General features: G+C 35.0%; 1 protein-coding gene across 50 annotated transcripts in view; it reads right to left on the bottom strand.

The window, feature by feature from the left end:
* r3hdm1 (R3H domain containing 1) overlaps window positions 1-19540 on the bottom strand; it is a 75487-nt gene that overhangs the window by 41875 nt on the left and 14072 nt on the right. For 8 of the 50 annotated variants that reach the window (XM_073937363.1, XM_073937371.1, XM_073937367.1 and 5 more), the window contains exons 1-5: window positions 19371-19477; window positions 14262-14454; window positions 12924-13134; window positions 9720-9761; window positions 8973-9059 (exon numbers count right to left, since the gene is read on the bottom strand). In XM_073937363.1, coding sequence (XP_073793464.1) covers window positions 8973-9059; window positions 9720-9761; window positions 12924-13103 — 309 coding nt within the window. In that variant the 5' untranslated portion in view covers window positions 13104-13134; window positions 14262-14454; window positions 19371-19477. Of the gene's footprint in view, window positions 1-8972; window positions 9060-9719; window positions 9762-12923; window positions 13135-14261; window positions 14455-16035; window positions 17160-19370; window positions 19478-19540 lie in introns of those variants that run through there. The other 42 variants (XM_073937364.1, XM_073937372.1, XM_073937368.1 and 39 more) reach the window with 6 other exon arrangements.

The raw sequence follows: 19540 nt of genomic DNA, 5'->3' as shown, positions 1-19540 counted from the left end.
ATAATGATGACTACTGCTACGATGACAACTATGACAACTAATACGATGACGATACGACTATGACGATGACAACTACAACGATGACGACTACTACTACTACTTTTATAATGATGACTACTACTACTATGATGACGATACGACTGACTACAACAGTGACTATGATGACGACTACTACTACGATGACTACTACTACTACTACTATGACTACGACTACTACGACAATGACTACTACAACAACTACTAATACAGTGACGATGACGACGATATGACTAACTACTACTACGACGACTACTACTGACGATGACTATTAGTATAATGATGACTATTGCTACGACGACGACTACTATGACAACTACTACGATGACGACTACTACTACTGCTACTACAACGACAACTAAAATGACAACTACTACTACGACAACGATACGATTATGAATATGACTTCTACTACGACAACTACTTCTACTACTACAGTGATTATGACGACAATGTCGATGACTACTACTATAATGATGGCTACTGCTACACGACGACTACTACAACGACAACTGCTACTACTACAGCGGGGATGTCCAAAGTTGGTCCTGGAGGGCCGGTGTCCTGCTGACTTTAGCTCCAACTTGCTTCAACACACCTGCCTGGAAGTTTCTAGTATACCTAGTAAGAGCTTGATTAGCTTGTTTAGGTGGGTTTGATTAGGGTTCGAGCTAAACTCTCCAGGACACTGGCCCTCCAGGACTGAATGTGGACACCTCTGTACTACAGTGATGATGAGGATGACTACTACGATGACGATGACTACTATGACGACGACTACTACTACTAATGATGAATACTGCTACGACAATAACTAATACTATGACTACTACTACTATGATGACGACTACTACTACGACTATGATGACTACTACTACGATGACTATTTCAACTATTACGATTACTAATATTACAACAGTGATGACAACTATTCCTGCGACGACTACTAATAATAATTTGTTTTAGTTTTAAGTTTGTGACAGTGGTATTGATACACTAATATATTTTAAAATCACAAATAAATAAATATATAATAAAAATGAATAAATGTCAGTGACATTTAATTACATAATAATAATGATACATCATAGTTTGTTTTAATTTAGTGACTCCCATTATAAAATCATAAATAATGTTTAAATGCTAATCACATCTAATTGCATATTAATAATTATTATAATTACTATTGAATAAACTATCTAAATTTTACATTTATAATAGACTAATAGTACCTTTCCTAAGTACTAAAATAAATTAAATAGACTAAATACAATAAAAACACACAAACAATAAAATAACTAAATAAATTTTCACAATTTTAAAATAAATACATCTTTAACGAAAATAGTGATATAAATACTGATACATTGACCAGTAACTGACATTAAAAGAACGGTTTACACTGAACATGTCCCCCATCCACTATGCTCACTATTGATTTCTCAAATGTTCTTGCAAACTGCTCGGGTCGCTGACAGCACAAGTACCATGTTCATTATAGTAAATATATTCCTCTCAGGTGCACGGCTTTGGGGTTTTACAGGGTATTTGGCCGTTTCCACCGCAAACGAATTTATATTTCATGAATGGGATTTAGCAACTCCCCCGAGGAGAAACGCGCCGGGATTGTGGAGGTTATGAGATCATTCTGCCCTTCTGTGAGCTTTTGGACTCGATCCCACCGTGATCCTTCACTCTGATGCTAAAACTCGGCTTTATTTCAAAACCCGGAGCGAGAGAAAGAGCCAGCCAAATGAACAGCAGAGGCTTTAAAGGGAGACTTCGCCCAATAATTATCTTCCTGTCATCATTTACTCAGCCTTTATTTCAGGTTTAGCCGCCATTTTGACCGACTTTCTGAGGTAGAGTGCAGAAAGAGATGATTAGCTGGATGTTCATGCTGCACTTGTAGATATAATTAAAGTGACATTAAAGTGTATTTCTGAGCATTTTAAATGGAATTTAAAGCTTACTTTCTACAGTAGAAAACAAAAAGAGATGTTTAGACAAACGTTCATGCAGCTCCTTTAAATATAAGGAAAGTGAATGGGAACCAGGACTTTAAAAAGTACAAAACTTGCAACAAAACATTATAGAAATGGAGAAAAAGAAAACTGTTGTATGCATTTAGAAGACTTTGGATATCACAAGTGTAATTTGTACAAAATTTCGAGTAATTTTTTTCAAAGTACAAGTAAATTAGTCACAATTTTCTTTACATGGAAAAAACTGAGGACAGAAAATTATACATTTCAAGTCTTTTTGTGATTCCAAACCTTTTGAATAAACTAAAAGCACAAAAGAAGACACTTATCTCAATGTTCATGCTGCTCTCTCATATAATGAACATGATTGGCAGCAAAAATGACCAAAAAGGATCAATAAATGGTAATAAAAATACTGTAAGACTTGAAATTTTCCATTTATGATTCATGAGTCTTTCGAGGAGTGCAAAAATAGATTTTAAATTGAATGCTCATGCTGCACTTTTCCAGTATATTAAAAGTGAAAGGAATGCTCAAAACAGATACTGTGTGTATATTTAGAAGATAAGTTTACGGCAAATTACGTTTAGTAAGTGTATGACTATTTTTAGTGTAATTATAAGCTCACTATCTTCTGTCGATCACAAAAGGAGATGTTCGGCTGAATGTCCATGCTGCTTTTTTTTCTATACAATGAAAGTAAATAGGAACAAAGGCTTTAATATAAAAAATAAACAAACAAAAGCAGAAGCTATTATATAAAATTAAAGGCTTGGAATTTGCATTTTTGTGTGTAAAGCACAAAAGAAGATGTTTAGTTGGATGTTTATGCTGCACTCATTTCAAATAATGATAGTAAATGGGAACCAAGGCTGTCAAGCTCCAAAAAACAAAACAAAATAAATGATAAAATTATTGAAAAAGCTAAAAAGCCATTCATGATTTATGCTGTATGAATTTATATAAATGAACGTAATACATGTCTACCTATTTTAAGCATCATTTTCATCTGTAAAGCACAAAAGATGATGTTTAGTTGGATGTTTATGCTGCACTCAATTCCTATAATGAAAGTAAATGGGAACCAATGCCGTCAAGCTCCAACCCATCATAACTTATTAAAAAAGCTGACAACTAATTTATGATTCGTATGAATTACCTTACTGCATGTCTACCTATTTTGAGCATAATTTTAAATGCATTTCCATCTGTAAGACACAAAAGAAGACGTTCAGTTGAATGTTCATGCTGCTCTTTTCCATATATGGAAGTAAATGGAAGCCAGGAGCATCAAGGTGCAAAAAAATGATAAAAAAAAAAAAACAAGTGCTCAAATACACAAAAGAATCGCATGTACACAAAGTAAATGTGTCAGTTTTGAAAAGATAAAAGATTTTTTTTCCATGTTCGTCATAATTGGTTAGCAACCATTTTTTGTTCTCAGTATTTTCCCTTCACTTTTCTCTCCAAAAAAAAAAGAAGAATGACCTGAATTAACTGTCGGGCACTCTGAATGAGGACAAAAATGTCACGCTACACGAGGGACGGTGCGAGAGAAGACGAATGGACAGATCGTGAATGAGAAGGCGGTGAAAGAGACGAGGTACAGAGAGATGAGAAAGGTCTATGAATAGGGACCCTCTTTCCTCGGGGAGGAAGTCTCGTTCACTCGTTCAAGGACGTAAACTTGATTAAGGACGTTTATTCGTCTTTCAGACGGTTCGACCACAAAGACCTTGAGATCTTTTCTTCCTCACCTGCTCTTGCGTTCCGCGACTTTCTGATTTAAAAGAAGAAACGCAGCAGACTGTATCTTTTTTTTTTTTTAAATGAGTGTTGTTAAAAGGCAAGGTTGCTCAAAGGACGTCAATAATGTCTGTTCCTGGTATTCATCATACAAGTTCTCACACATAGTCAGGTACGCATACATTAAAAAAAAGTCCCTCATATAAAATTGACTTGCTACATTACCAATAAGTATATAGAAATGACAATAACTAGGCCCACACAGAATCTGCGCGCACAGAATTCCGCAGATTTTTAGCCCATCATTAATTCTGTTTTTTTACTTGAGTAAATGTGTGTAATATCTATATTTATTCAGTTTTTAAATTAATTTCAGTAATAATATTAACTAATACAAAAATGCTCATCTGATTTATGTACAATGCAGTTTGTACAGTAATATTTTCTGTCTTTTAGTAGATATATTATATGAGAGAAGTGCTTCGTTTACCAAATTACGTGAATCTAATTGGATTTGCATTTTAAACATTAAATTTTTTAAAAAGATTTAATAATTTATAATTTTTTATTTCACACGTTAAGGTTTTAGTAATGATACTTCCAAAATAATCCTGCAGAAATCCGCAGATTTTTACCAAAATTCTCTGCACAAATAACAAAAAACGTCTGCAGATTCCATCTGGCCCAAGCAATAATCAAAGATTTACTGTTGACAAACTTAAAAGACAAATATATAATTCAATAATATATAAATATATATATATATATATATATATATATATATATATATATATATATATATATATATATATATATATATATATATATATATATATATATATATATATATAATTCTATTTCCAGTCTGAATTATAGTTGAGCAGTAGCTACAGAATTGTTTTTAATTACTGTATTTACACAGACACACACACACACAGACACACATATATATATATATATATATATATATATATATATATATATATATATATGTGTGTGTGTGTGTGTGTGTGTGTGTGTGTGTGTGTGTGTGTGTGTGTGTATGTATATATGTATATGTATATGTATATATATATATATATATATATATATATACATATATATATATATATATATTTACATATATATATATATATATATATATATATATATATATATATATATATATATATATATTTACATATATATATATTTACATATATATATATATACATATATATACATACACACACACACACACACACACACACACACACACACACACACACACACACACACACACACACACACATACATTAAATATGATTATGACATAATTATAAAGTATATATATTATTAATCATATTATGTATATTGATTATCTATCAACTCTCGTAAATTACCATACATTTTTTTTTATAAAGTAGTAAAAATAAACAAAGAAAATATATCATAAATAGAAATAGAAAAAATTTTTTTTGACCACAAAATATTGACTCCTGAGGTACTGATGCAGCACTGTCATAACCATGATACATTGATATGCGAATGCATTGCCTATTATCCCAAATCACCATCAATAACCTCCCTGTGAAATAACCAAACGTGCAAATAAAGTTGCAGCCTCATATAGAAAGCGCTGATGGTGTTGACCGCCTGTGGCGAGCGCTGGGCTTTCTAATAGCGGCTCTGAGCTGCAGACTAACCTAATAAATAGAACAAAAATGGGGTTTGGATAAGAACAGGCAATTATAGCAATCCACTGAGCTAGGCAGCTGAGACAGGAAAATTGTATTTGGTATAGATGATGGATGAATGCAATCCTGCACTGGGGACACACACGCGCACACACACACACCTTCAATAAAACGCACAGCTCTATTAAACACGCAGGCACACACGCAATCGACTTCAAACACACACGTAAGCGTCTTTATAACTAAGAGCACCGCTGATGGTTTGACAGTGTTATTGTCGTGGGCTGAAGTGGGGCAAGGACGACGCTTAATAGGTTTGATGCTTTGCTATGGAGCACCTAATGGGACATGGCAATGGAGGAAAAGGAAGGAGATGGAAGGAAAATATATATATCTTAATGCTCTGGCTCACAAAGCATCTGTATTCTTTCGCAAATCTGTCGCAATTACACAAAAACATTGTCATTCACTTGAGAAATATTTGGGTCCCCTCCCACATTCTAGTGTATATCTTTCACTTTTAAAATCTACTTCATTCGCTAGAAAATAAACTGAATTCGCAATTTGCATTAAAATTGTCACCACAAGAAACATCGCGATAGAGATGTGCAATATATCGTTTAGCATCCATATTGCAATGTGCGCAATCGCAAAAGTCACATCGCAATGATATCCAATTTCCGTCTGAATTATAATTGAGCAGTAGCTACAGAATTGTATTTAATCACTGTATTTATAAGGAATTTATATGATTTATAAAAAAACATCTCTTAATTGGAATTTTTGTCTTGTAGTTCAAGCGAAAACAAGATTATTTCAGTTACCCCACCGGCAGATAATTTACTTATAACAACCCAAAAAAAATTCTTAATTTTCTCTTATTTCTAAAAATAAACAACATTTACTAGAACGAGACAAAAAGTAAGAAAAGCTTTTTTTTTTTTTTTGCATTGTGATTGTTCAATTTCTGTATACAAATACTGTCAGACTGCATAAAATCGTCAAATAGAGCAATTCGTGTGAAACTGTATTAATATCTAATATTTAAATCGCAGAAAAATAAAACATCGCAATATCAGATTTTTCCAATATTGTGCAGTCCTTCTTTGCGATTTCAAAAAAGTAGCTTTCACTCTAAAAACTTATTTGCAATGTTTCGCTAAAACATGTATTTGGACAAAACATTTCAGTTTTCCTGCCTCTGAACGAATTTGCGTCCCCTTGAGTAACTTTTGTATTGTCTAACATTTTTGTGATAATTCAGTTGTGATGTAGAATCTTTTACGATATCTAGAAACTTTTGCATTGTTTGCACAAGAAAATTGGACTAAAACTAGTAAATTCTCTCGCAAATCTATTGCATGGTTTAGTAAAAGTCTTTCTTATTAAGAAACTGTGCAATATTAATTATTATTGTTTAAATGTAAACATTTGAGTTCTCTTGCAAATCTAGCACATATCATAAATAGAAAAGGGCTCTTCTATTAGAAAAATAAAATATAATTGTTCAGTAATCAATTATTACATTATTGGAGGTTTTGATTTCCATTATTAGGGCTGGTAATATCGTCCTGCTTCTAGTTTTCTAACAAATGTACTGCGCCACCTAAAAAAAATTAAATATTGAGAATTCTTCTTGGAAAACAAGTTTCACTCGCAAACTGCTGCATCACCAAACTTTGTTTGCAAAACTATTGCATTTCTCTGAGAAACTTTTTGTTCACTTACAAAAACTGCCATTGTCTTGCAGAAAACAGAGTTCCCTTGAGTATTTTGTTTTCTCTTGTAAAACTATTGCATTCATCAGCAAAACTACAGTTTTCTAAAAAAACTACTGCATCATCACAGGAAAATTTGTAAAAATCAAGAAAGTTTAAATAAGTTTGCAAAATTATTGCATTTAACAATGCATTCTCTGTCAAATGTATTTAATTCCCTCTCAAAACTACTGGTTTGCTTTAATAAGCTTTAGGATGCACAAAAAATGCTGTGCTCCACACATTCGGGACAAGTTGCTCGTTTATCTTTTTCAAATTTAAGTATATTGAACATAAAACAATCACGCTGTCCACCCAAAAAACTTAATTGTGTTGTTTCAGCTCATTTTAAATAAGCAGTTTTAACAAAGGCGATGCAGTGGCGCAGTAGGTAGTGCTGTCGCCTCATAGCAAGAAGGGCGCTGGTTCAAACCTCGGCTAAGTTGGCGTTTCTGTGTGGAGTTTGCATGTTCTCCCAGCCTTTGCGTGGGTTTCCTCCGGGTGCTCCGGTTTCCCCCACAGTCCAAACACATGTGGTACAGGTGAATTGGGTAGGCTAAATTGTCCGTAGTGTATGAGTGTGTGTGTGTGTGTGTGTGTGTGTGTGTGTGTGTGTGTGTGTGTGTGTGTGGATGTTTCCCAGTGATTGGTTATGGCTGGAAGGGCATCCGCTGCGTAAAAACGTGCTGGATAAGTTGGTGGTTCATTCCGCTGTGACAACCCCGGATTAATAAAGGGACTAAGCCGACAAGAAAATGAATGAAGGAATGAGTTTAAACAAACCGCAAACATAATCTAAGTGTATTGAGAAACTCTACATTCTCTCACAAACTATTTAATTCAACAAATAAAGTTAGCTTTTTCTAGCTAAACTAATATATTGCATCGTCTTGTATTATCATTTAAGTAAATAACTTTTTTCTCCCTGCAAAACTATTATTATAAATTATAATTACCTTTCATTTCATAAAGGAATGTTTCTTTTGCCCACAAAAATTGCCAATCTCTTACACAAAACGGCTGAGATGGCTTGACAATTTTGCGCTCTTTTGAAAAACTATTATGTTTTTTCACACAAAATTAACGCATTTACCTAAAAAACTTGGTATTCTTTTACAAAACATTTATGCTCGCTGTTAAAATAAAAATACACTGTAAAAATGCTGGGTTCCACACAATCCTATCATCTTGTCTCAACGCAAATCGATGAAGTTAACTTAACTGATTTTAATGCAATCAACTTAATTGTAAAAGCCGATAAGTTGTATCTTAAAAAAATAAAATAAATGTTCTTTAAGCTCATTTTAACTTAGAGCAAACTACTTAAGTCATAGGTCTCAAACTCAATTCCTGGAGTGCCACAGCTCTGCTCAGTTTTGCTCCAACACTAATCAAACACAGCTGATCTAGTAGTGTCTAGTAGTCTTGAACACCTTGATTAGCGTGTTTGATTAGAGTTGGAGCAAAACTGTGCAGAGCTGCGGCTCTCCAGGGATTGAGTTTGAGACCTTTGACTGAAGTAGTTTGAATATATAAATTTCCTATGATTTCCATAATAAAAGTTTAGTGAAGATAAAGATTCTCACGTGACTGCAAAAACACTAAACTATTCATTTGCACCTCATTTTTTACTTTTTTTTTTTAAATAACAAAGTCCATTTAGGGGCTCCATACTCCGTAAAACATACAGAATGTGATCGTTTTATAGTATGTGACTAAGTAAACTTGACTTTTATGCCATTTCAAACACACACGCACACACTTTCATTTACCTGTTCGTGCGTCAGTTCTCGAAGTGTAGGCGGAGACGGTTCCTCACACACCGCCAAGCTGCGGACTAACTTTAACTTGCCGTTGGACTGGAGGAGAGTAACCATGGTTACAAAAACGTCTGGCACTCAATTGCGCAAATAAAAACGTCCAACACAACGCATGGCTAAAAATAAACAAGCACCATTCTCTAACATCTCAAGAGACTTTTCAGAGCTGGCGTTAATTACAAGCACGTTTATTAAAACAAATGCTCACATTATATAAAAGACAACAAACAGCAAGCACTTGGAAAATAATAAATAAATGAGTTTTTCCAATGCAATTCATTACAATGTTTAGAAAATATAATGAACAAAAGACAACAAATTCTTGCAGGCAAACGTCAAAACAACTGAAAAACAAACACGCAATCACAAAACACGGCTGCAAATGCATCAAGAGCAGAGCAGAATTGGAGACAATGTGGGAAAGTCTCCGGAGGAGGCGCTCAGGTCTTGCAAACCTCCGGCATTTCGAGCTCATGCTGAAAAAAAGTGCTAAACACAGCATCCCCTCCAAGCACATTTATTATTCCTTACTGACGCCAGCAGGGGCTTTTATTCCCACAATGCACTGCCAAGCTCTTTCTCTCCTTTTCCTCGCAAGGCACACAAAGTGCAGGCAAACAAAACACAACTAACAAGTTAAAATAAATATATAAATAAATACAAAATGCAAGGCGAAGTCATGCTGCGATCATAACGTACCTTGGACCGTTTAATACTCTGTGTTGATTGGCCGAGCTGAGGCTAATTAGAAAGAAGGGAGGAGATTTGGATCATGTTATTGTGTAAATGATGTATGAGATGCTGATATGCTGATATTCAACAAATATAGATTTTTTTAATCTTTCAATTGCTATAAAATGTTTTTATAAGGATTATTGGTGTAAAAATGAAGCATTTAATTAAAAACATTTAATTGCTTTACATTTAAACTAAATAGAAACTATTAAAAATTAGATTCATTTTTTTATTTTATTTTAACTTGGATGACATTCCCACATTTGCTTAAACAAAATGGATGAAAAGTGAACATTTTTGTTTGATGTTGTATACGAAATGATAGAAAAAATGATTTACAGAAATTAAAAAAAGACATGAATCTGGAAATGATAAAAGTCAAAAATTTGATTGGGTGTTTTTTCAGAGAATTTTTATTTATTTATTTGTATTAATTATATAATAATAATAATAATAATAATAATAATAATAATAATAATAATAATAATAATAATAATAATTTCCTAATGACATTTAAAAAAAAATACTTTGTTTTATAAATCATTTAAATAAATAATAAATATAATTTTAAAAAATTACTTTGTTTTTTTTATAATTTAATAAATAATAAATAATTTATAAACAAAGTTATAAAAGAGAGTAATTATTACAAAATCTAATTGATGGTGTCGGGAAATAAATAAATAACAATAATAAATTTCATTATTATTCTAAAAATTATAATTATTATTTTATTATTATAATACTTATTATTATTATTGTTATTTATTCCCAAAAGCTATCAGTTTGATTGAAAACAATTACTTTGTTTTATAAATAAATAATATATAATTTATTTAAAAATTTATTAAAGTAATTATTTGTTAAGTTGTGTGGTGTTTTGTGTTTGTTTTCGGTTTTGCTTTCTCTTTTCTGTTGTGTACTCTGTCCTGCTCTAGGTGTGCAAACATTGGTCGAGAAGGCTGTCAATCAGTATTATAACACACTTGGCGAATCAATCAGGAGCTGGTCCGCCACGTTTAAAAGGTGTTTGCTTGCACTGTTCAGCAGTAGCTCTTGGCTCACCACCAAACTCCTCACTTGTGTCGGCCAGCCTGTTCAGTTATATTTGAATTATTTGCTTTTGTTGTAGTTGTTTAGTTTGTCTCTTATTTAAGTGCTTTATTTATTAAATAAGTTTGTGCAGCTCAATTTATTATTAGGAAGTCGAATGATCTTGGATTATCAGATAAGCTCATTTCGCTAAATGCTAACAATGTGTGCCTTACGAAAAACTCTAGTTATTTTAAGGAGCTTAGTTTTGTTATGTTAGTTACAAGCCACATTTGTAATAATGTTTTGGAGTAGTTAGGAAGTGTAGTTAAGCGTCGCATACGCTGAAGATTACGGATTTCTTTCTGCAAATTTCTTTGGTTAGTAAGTTTAGTGGGTTGGGGTTTAGATAAATTGTTTAGTTATATATTTCTTTGTTTTGGCAACACTCTTTTTTTTATTAATTCAGTTACTTAAAATTACATTTTAAATTCATATATTCACAGTTAGATATTGTTTGTTTAATAAATTGTTATTTTTGTTTCACTAATCTATTTGCTGTGTTTTCTCATTTTCACCCAGAACCAGTAGAGACTCACTTAATGTTACGTCTCATTCAACATAACAACTCAAACATGTAACTTTTTTAAAAATAAAAATGATGGTGTTTGGAAATAATTAAATAAATAAATAAATAAAATAATAATGATGATGATAATAATAATAATAATAATATTAATTTAATTATTTACAAACACCATTATTTTAATTTTTAAATAATAACTTTGTTTTTATAAATCAATTATATGACATTATATAATAATAATTATTAAATTTTGTAATTAAATGATTTATCGATTAAAGTGAAATGTCTCTAAACACTTATAAACGTCAGCATTGTCAAGATATTCAGTTAAATAACTGATCAAATGAATTAATTTATTTTGCATTTGACATTCATCTAACAATCAATTCATTATGCCAACGCATCACCTAGTACTGTAAATTTAGGCCACGCCAAAGAAAAGTTCCGAAAGTTGAGTTGTGCGTGTTATGGCAGGTAATATTCATCATTAAAGGAGTGTGTGCACCAGTGAAGCAGCTAATTGTGCAGGAGAGGAGAGCGAAATGAACAATGAGCGAGGAATAGAGCTGAGATCAGCATGTGTTTCAATGCACCTGCCCGCTGCCCTTTCTCAATGCACCAAGAGCAGATGGCGGCAAAGTCACACACACACACACACTCGCACACATACACACACACACACACACCCTGAGGGTTTGCAGATAAACCAGCAGGATTTCAGGTGCAGATTAACTGTCCTCCCTCTCTTTCCTGGCACTAGCCAATCCCACGCCAGCTTGGATCCTATTGGCTGATCACGCTGTCTTATCACCGTCTTTCAGCAAAGACATTAGGATAGTGGAAACCACGGCAACAGCGTACCGCAATCCCATAATAAGTCATTAGCAAGACGCTATAGACGAATATATGCTGCGTCTTAACATACTACACATCCTAAATAGTGTTCGAAAAAAGAATTGGCTTTTATAAAATTGTAATTATTTTAAACGTGTATTGCTGAATGGTAATTTATTCCAGAGGTGCAGATCTGTGCATACTGCCATTTATAATTAATTAATATTGGCCATAGCAAATCGCAAGTTGGACGTCAATTTGATTAGAACTACAAAAACGAATGTAAAAAAAGGGTTAAAGACTACAAACATGGCGGATTTGGTGATAGATAAGAGGTAAAGGGGTTTGAGTGGTTTACGATTCATATCTAACCTTACTAAATGTATGTCTATGTTATATTTCATCTGCAACCACATCGTAAACTTTCATAAAGATGCGTTTGGTTTTTAAGATTTAAACGCAAACTTAAAGACAAAATCTTACGATTTCCAATATTGCAGGAAATGAATGATGAAAGAAAGGTGGAGGATGTCACATGATGATTGACAGGGCATGTAAATAAGCAACATTATGTTCGATTAATAATGAACTATCCCAAAACTACATCAAACTACTGTTACATGCTCAAGCATAGTGGAATAAGCAGGTGGACTGCGGTTGGATTTTGGACTACACTACCCATAATGCACCACTTGAGATTTATTAACCCAGTTTACCTGAGTTTGATGGGAGGAGCTTTGGTCTGTCACACACTCCTGGGTGTGTGTGCCGTTGTTCTGGGATGCGTGTTGTTGGGAGTCACTGAGGGTCGCAGGCGGTTCGGCCATGTGTGGCCCGTCACTCTCCAGAACCTTCATAACGTCACTACTTCTGGTGTCCAGAGAAGATTCAGACATTATCCTCAGACACAAGACTGAAAATCACCACCTGCGTGACCAAAACATTGACTTAAAATCATTTGTTTGGCTCTTTGATGCTAGCATTATAAATAGTAACAAAGTTGAAATTACAACTGTACGATGGAAAAAAAAATGTCAATTACAAATATTAATGAGCTAATTCTGCTTCGTAACCTTCATAGTAACCTAATTAATATTCATTTCCCATAGTAGCACTCGTTAATTAGCCAGTTGACTAGTGGCCAATTAGTTAAGCCTACAGGCTAATGTCAATCTTTATAATTAAAATTCGCCGCCAACGTTTTTGTTAGGTGAATTTGCACCTACCGTTAATCTGATGTGGGTAAAAAAAATAAGGTTGCAAACTTATAGATCACCAGAATGATCGCCAGACTAATTTCTGTAACTAAACTTAATTTCTGTGTTTCTAAACTAAACAAACAATTAATTAAATAAACAATAAATCAACACAATGACATTAATTTAAAACAATTCTCTAATGTACATTCACAAACTAATTATTACTCATGAAGCCCTTGCCGTAATAAGATTGGTCATTTTGACATAGCAACGATTAGATAATTGGAAATTAATGAGATGTTATTAACAAATAATCCCATTATGATCTGTAATCTAATTAAAAGTCAGCAAAAACTAAAATTATAAAACTTTGTGTATATGCAGGCATGTATGTATGTATGTATGTATGTATGTATGTATGTATGTGTATGTATGTATGTATGTATGTATGTATGTATATATATATATATATATATATATATATATATATATATATATAAATAAATAAATGTGTGTGTGTGCATATGTATATGTGTGTGTGTATGTATATGTACATACACCTGTTTTATATACACATACACACACAATATACACGTTACGCAATGAAGTATTACATAAGCTATGCAATTCCAACAAGTTACACAACATGCGCAATGGCGAATTATGCAAGTCGTAGACACAAATTGCGCAACCATTTAAATTTAGGAACCATATCTTTTGCTTCATAGCTTTTTCTTTTTTTTTTCGTCACATGTTTTTGCAAATAAATACAACTTATCTAAGTAAAGCAAACAAAAATGTATTCCGATTAATGACATATTGAGAAAGATAAGGCAGATTTGCGTTGTCGTTTACCAGCTGTGCTGTTTTCAGGACTGGGCAGGAACCTTAGGGAGCGTAGGACCCTGGGGCCTCCAGAAGCAGCGGGGCAGACTGAGAGACGGACAGGGGGCAGCAGCAGCAGCAGTCCCATGACCCCCGTCACCAGCGCTCGGGTCGGGTCGCCAAGCCACGGCTCACACACACACTCCGCATCACCCTCGGACACCTGTCACACACATGCACACACAAAGGACAGAGGTCAGGGGTCAAATACGGCAGGGGTCAAGAGGTCAGGGATGCACGGGTACAGTAGAGGGATGTTTGACGAAGAGTCTGGAAGGTCTTTCGGGAGCCGAAGCACTGCAGCGCTTTTGAAAAAGTGTCAGAGTGGTGACATGAATATGGAGAACAGACTGTGCCGCAGAGAGACAGGAACATTAAAATACGCCGAGAGGAAGTCACGTTTAACGATGAACCTTTGACGCATTTTAAGCATCTTAATGAGGTATCATGAATACAAAGCTGATCGTACGGCTCCACCCTCACTTTAAAAACATACTACTATGCTAAGGGGATGGCTCACCCCAAAATTAGTTCTGTCATCATTTACTCACCCTTCACATGTTCCATGCCAGTTTAGAGGGATTTTTGATTGTTTTGTTGACCACAAAAGAAGACATTTTGAAGAATGTTTCCCAATTAAGTCCATACCATGAAAAACAAATACTATGGAAGTCAATGGTTAACATTCTTTAATATTTATTGTATTGAACACAACCTGGTTTAGAACAAGCAAACGTTAAGCAAATCATGACAGAAATGTCAGTTTTGGGAGAACTATTATTTAAGTGGAAAATAAACAAATTTTGGAACTAATTAATTTAATACAACTGCAACTCAAAGAGAACAAAAAAGTCAGATTGACAGAAAAAAAATAAAAATCAACCTACAATCCAAAATGTGTGGTATGAAATGCATTTTCGTAGCAAAATAATGAATCCTAATATCTGACATATGATAATTATCAAAATTCCAGTGTAATGTGCTGAAATTGCAAATCTTGGACAAATATTTTGCATCAAAACAGTGCAAAAGGCATTATTCAGCTGAATCAACTCAGTACTTTCCTATATGTCTCATTTACATAATAATAATAACCATTACCATTGTATAGAGCACTCTTTTTTTTTGCTAAAATTTTTCAGATTTAATTTTTTTAAACAACAACAAAAAAAACTGCTTTAGTTATTGATACCAACCTTGGTGCCAACTTTAAAGAATAATTCACATCTCCAATAATAAAAAACCAACTTCATCATTTACTCTCCCGCATGTGGTTTTAAAAAGTTTCTTTCCTCTGTTAAACACAAAGGAAGATATTTTGAGAAATGTTGATTGGTTGCAGCCATTGACTTCCATAGCATCAAAACAAATAGTCAATGGATGCCATCGTTCAAAATATCTGCTTTCTTTAAAACACCAAAAAGAATCTCAAATAGGTTTTGATCAAGTGAAGAGTTCGTAAATGATGGCAATATATTCATTTCAGACCAAACTATTCTTTTAATCCCAAAAATACCTACCAATCATATTGTTGAAAATTAAAATCATTAATGTTACCTGAAAAACAATGTGACGTTTAATAACGATAAAGTGTTATCTTCACAACAGTAGGGTTCGTTCATTGAATCCCGTGAACTAAACATATGGCTCAGTGTTCACTTGGGAATCGATGGCCCTACAACCCCCCCTTTGACACCTTCTCTGCCACCGCCAATCTAGATACCTGTGCCAAATCTTGACCCACCCTGTATCTCGAGGTCAAACGGGCTTAACCGGATTCAAAGTGCACCAACTGGGTCCAAATGCATGTACAACCTGGCCATGGTGGAGTCCAGCTAAGGATTCAGAACACAAAACCTAACTAGAGGAGAGGACACACACAAACACACACACACAGACACACACTAATCAAAATTCAAGGGATTAGCATCGCGCTCAATGTGACAGAAAACGCAGGTGGCGGCAATGACAAGAACAGGTGGGTATGACCACACAAGCGCGCATAAACACACAAGCTGTCATCCAAACAGCCAGACGGTCCGTCAGAATTATCCAAGACCGTGACTTCTCCATGAGTGTTTTGCGCACAGGTCAATAGCATTATCCCACGTCACCTTGCGTTTCTTGATCTCAAAAATGGACAAAGCCGTTCTGGGTTGCAGAGACGAACAATTGCGCACCAAGTGACGCTCTCAAGGGCAATTATGAGTTATGAGAGCGCTTTCCCTCCCACACACGGATTGCAACACCTACTTGTTGGCAGGAATTACACGAGCGCTGTTCTGAAATGTGCGAGCGTCTCTCTCTCTCGCTCTCTTGCTGCAGGCTAATCTCAGCGCTGCCGTTATCTATTCCTCCGAACACGCCGTTTATGTCGAGGTGAAGTGAAAAATCCAAATCTGCATTTCAAAATACGCCCTCGCCTGCATCCCTCCCCCTCCTGCGCGCACAACAGTTTTCGCTCCATATTCAATAAGTTCTTCCGAGCATCACCAGAGAGAAAAGGCTCCCTGTGGACCTCGACGGCTGTATATTTTCACAAACTTGACAGTACAGATGTCCGAGTTTGACGCTGGAGGATTAAAAAAAAAAAAAAAAAAAAAAATGAAGAAAATCAGGAAAAATCAACCATGGCAGAAGCACACAAACAGGCTGCGTTTCAAACACTGCCTAGACAGCATTTTAAGCAAAAAAAATCCTCAAATGTACTGCAGCCTTGGTAGAAAAACCTGCATTTGTCGAATACGACGATCAAAAATTATGTTTACTAGATACCAAGAAAAAATAAATAAATCAATCAAGATGTCTAGCTAGCTATTTTATATAAATTCCTTTTGATCTCACGAGGGATCGTGTTGTCAGAAATGTGGCCAATTTGTACGAATTCGTAGCATTTCAATAGGTATGACTTCAAAAAGGAGGCGTGCCCCCAAAAACCACACCCCTGACCCCACCCCTCATTGGAGGATGAGCAAACCGTACTAACATGTATGAGATCATAAAAATGTATACGAATTAGCCACGAAGTTGCTGCAAGATTCAGTTGTAGAATTTACAAGGTACGACACCTAAAAATATTGTCACATTTGAGAGTTGACTAAGATTTCATAGTCTTAAAAGGACGATAACTAGGTTTTTCCACCCTAGAAATGCTGTTTAGTGTGGGTGTGATGCCCAAAATGAGAATTAAGAAAGGTAGCACAATTTATAATGCTCGACATTGCTGTCTAGGTTGAGCGCAAGTCATCTAGGTAGACAGCTCACTAGGTTTGCTGCTGGTGTAGAAAGGAAGCCTGATTCAATAGCCCAAATTGCTGTCTAGGAAGGCAGCGAACTAAGTATGATACTTGCTGTCAAGGCAAACAGCCTTTGATGTCTGAAAGCGCAGTCTAGGTAGGCGGTTCAATAGGTATAATGCACGAAAAAAAAAAAAAAGAAGGATCACGGCTCACTAGATTTTATGGCCAAAAATACTTTGTGGGTAGGCGTTTAACAAGGATTTACATTTACATTTATGCATTTAGCAGATGAAAATCATGGCCAAAACTGCTACTTAGGGAGACAACAATGCCTTAGCACATCTAGAAAGGCACAAGGTGTTTTGCATTTTAAAAAAAATTATGCTGTCTAGCGCACAAAGTATGATGAACACAATTGCTGTATAGAAAATCGGTTAATAAGCTTTTGACACTTGAAAATGCAGTCTACATAGGCGGCTCATTATGCATTAAGAAAACCAGCCTACAAGATTTGACTGTCATAAAACAAGGTTTTACGTTTACATTTTTGCATTCAGCAGATGAAGTTGAAGCCCACAGTTAATAAGCTTTTGATGCCTTGAAATGTCACATAGGTAGGCATCTCACCAGGTATAAAGCCAAAAATGCATCCATTTAAGCAGTTTAGAAGATTTTACGCCCCAAAAACACTGTCTAGGAAGGCAGCGCGCTAATTGTGATGCTCACAAATGCTGTCTAGGCAAACACTTAATAAGATATTTGATGCTCAAAAATGCAGCCTAGATAGGCAGCTCACTAAGTATAATGCCTAGAAACGCTGTCTAAGTGGGAAGCTCATCTAGTACAATACCAAAAAAAAAAATAATGTATCAACGTAGTTTACCATGTATAAAGATAAAATCTGCGACAGACTTTAAATCAGACAAAACAAACAACAAAATAAAAACACAATCAAACAAACACGACTCTCGCTTAAATGTTCGGTCTTTTAAAAATTTTAATACATCTTCACAAACATCAAAAATAAAGAAACAGTAAATAAAAGAAAGACAAGCCATGACACAACTTTTTAAACTTTTCACAAAAAAACCCCAATCGTCATCTTGCTTTGTTTTGTCCGAGACAATGAAGCCCATCCGTAATTTCCCATTATCAATTATTAATCCCCATATTTCAGGCAGCAACGAGCACTTACCCTCCTGACAAAAGCAGCGCATCACCGTGCCATGCTCCAGGCGACGCGTATTTCACTTCACCCCTGTTTTAGACTAATATGCAAATGGCCCATATTTCTAGATAAAAGCGGCGCTAATGGTTTTCCCTCCTTTTTTCCCCCTCCCGTCACAATCCGTGTTCTCAGTGTGTGGCCGCTGTCACAGTCGAGCTATTCTTCTCCTCTCCTCTCCTCATCAGTTCATTTACACGATTTGCCACATTAACGATATTAGCCGTGCTGCCTTCGGCTGTAATTTACACTGACACAAACACCCAGCTTTTCGCTGATAGCTGCCTCGGGCACTTTTTTTAAATTGTAAAATAGAGCAATTATGAGAATGTCATTACAAAGTGCGCAGACACACACACACACACGCACGCACGCAAGCATGAGTGCAATTTGCTGACACGCATATTTAGTCACAATGAAGGTTTATCAATAATAAGGTATTAAAAATATTTAAAAACTGTAAATATTTACTCATTCTTTCTTTCGCTGAAGTGTTTCATTGTTAAAACACACATACAACATTTCAACTTCAAAGTTTTGCGTTCAGCCCAATTTTAAACAAGCAAATCAGCAAGCAAATCAACACGTCGTCCAGGACTTCACATTCACACACACCTGCCTGTCGTTCATGATCCACTGCTGGGCTCACATCATTAGTTTCCATAGCAGCCCGAGTGCCTTCAAACGGAGCGCGCTCAGTGCAGCTCTGCTCTCCTCCGTCTGAGCGCGGAGCGTTCGCGTACCTGCCCAAAGCCATTGCTGCCGCAATCCTTCCTGATTCTCCT

This window comes from Danio rerio, chromosome 22, assembly GCF_049306965.1.
Source record: "Danio rerio strain Tuebingen ecotype United States chromosome 22, GRCz12tu, whole genome shotgun sequence".
Lineage (NCBI taxonomy): Eukaryota > Metazoa > Chordata > Actinopteri > Cypriniformes > Danionidae > Danio > Danio rerio.
The sequence above is the reverse complement of the archived record's forward strand: the minus strand, read 5'-3'. Positions and strand labels throughout refer to the sequence as shown.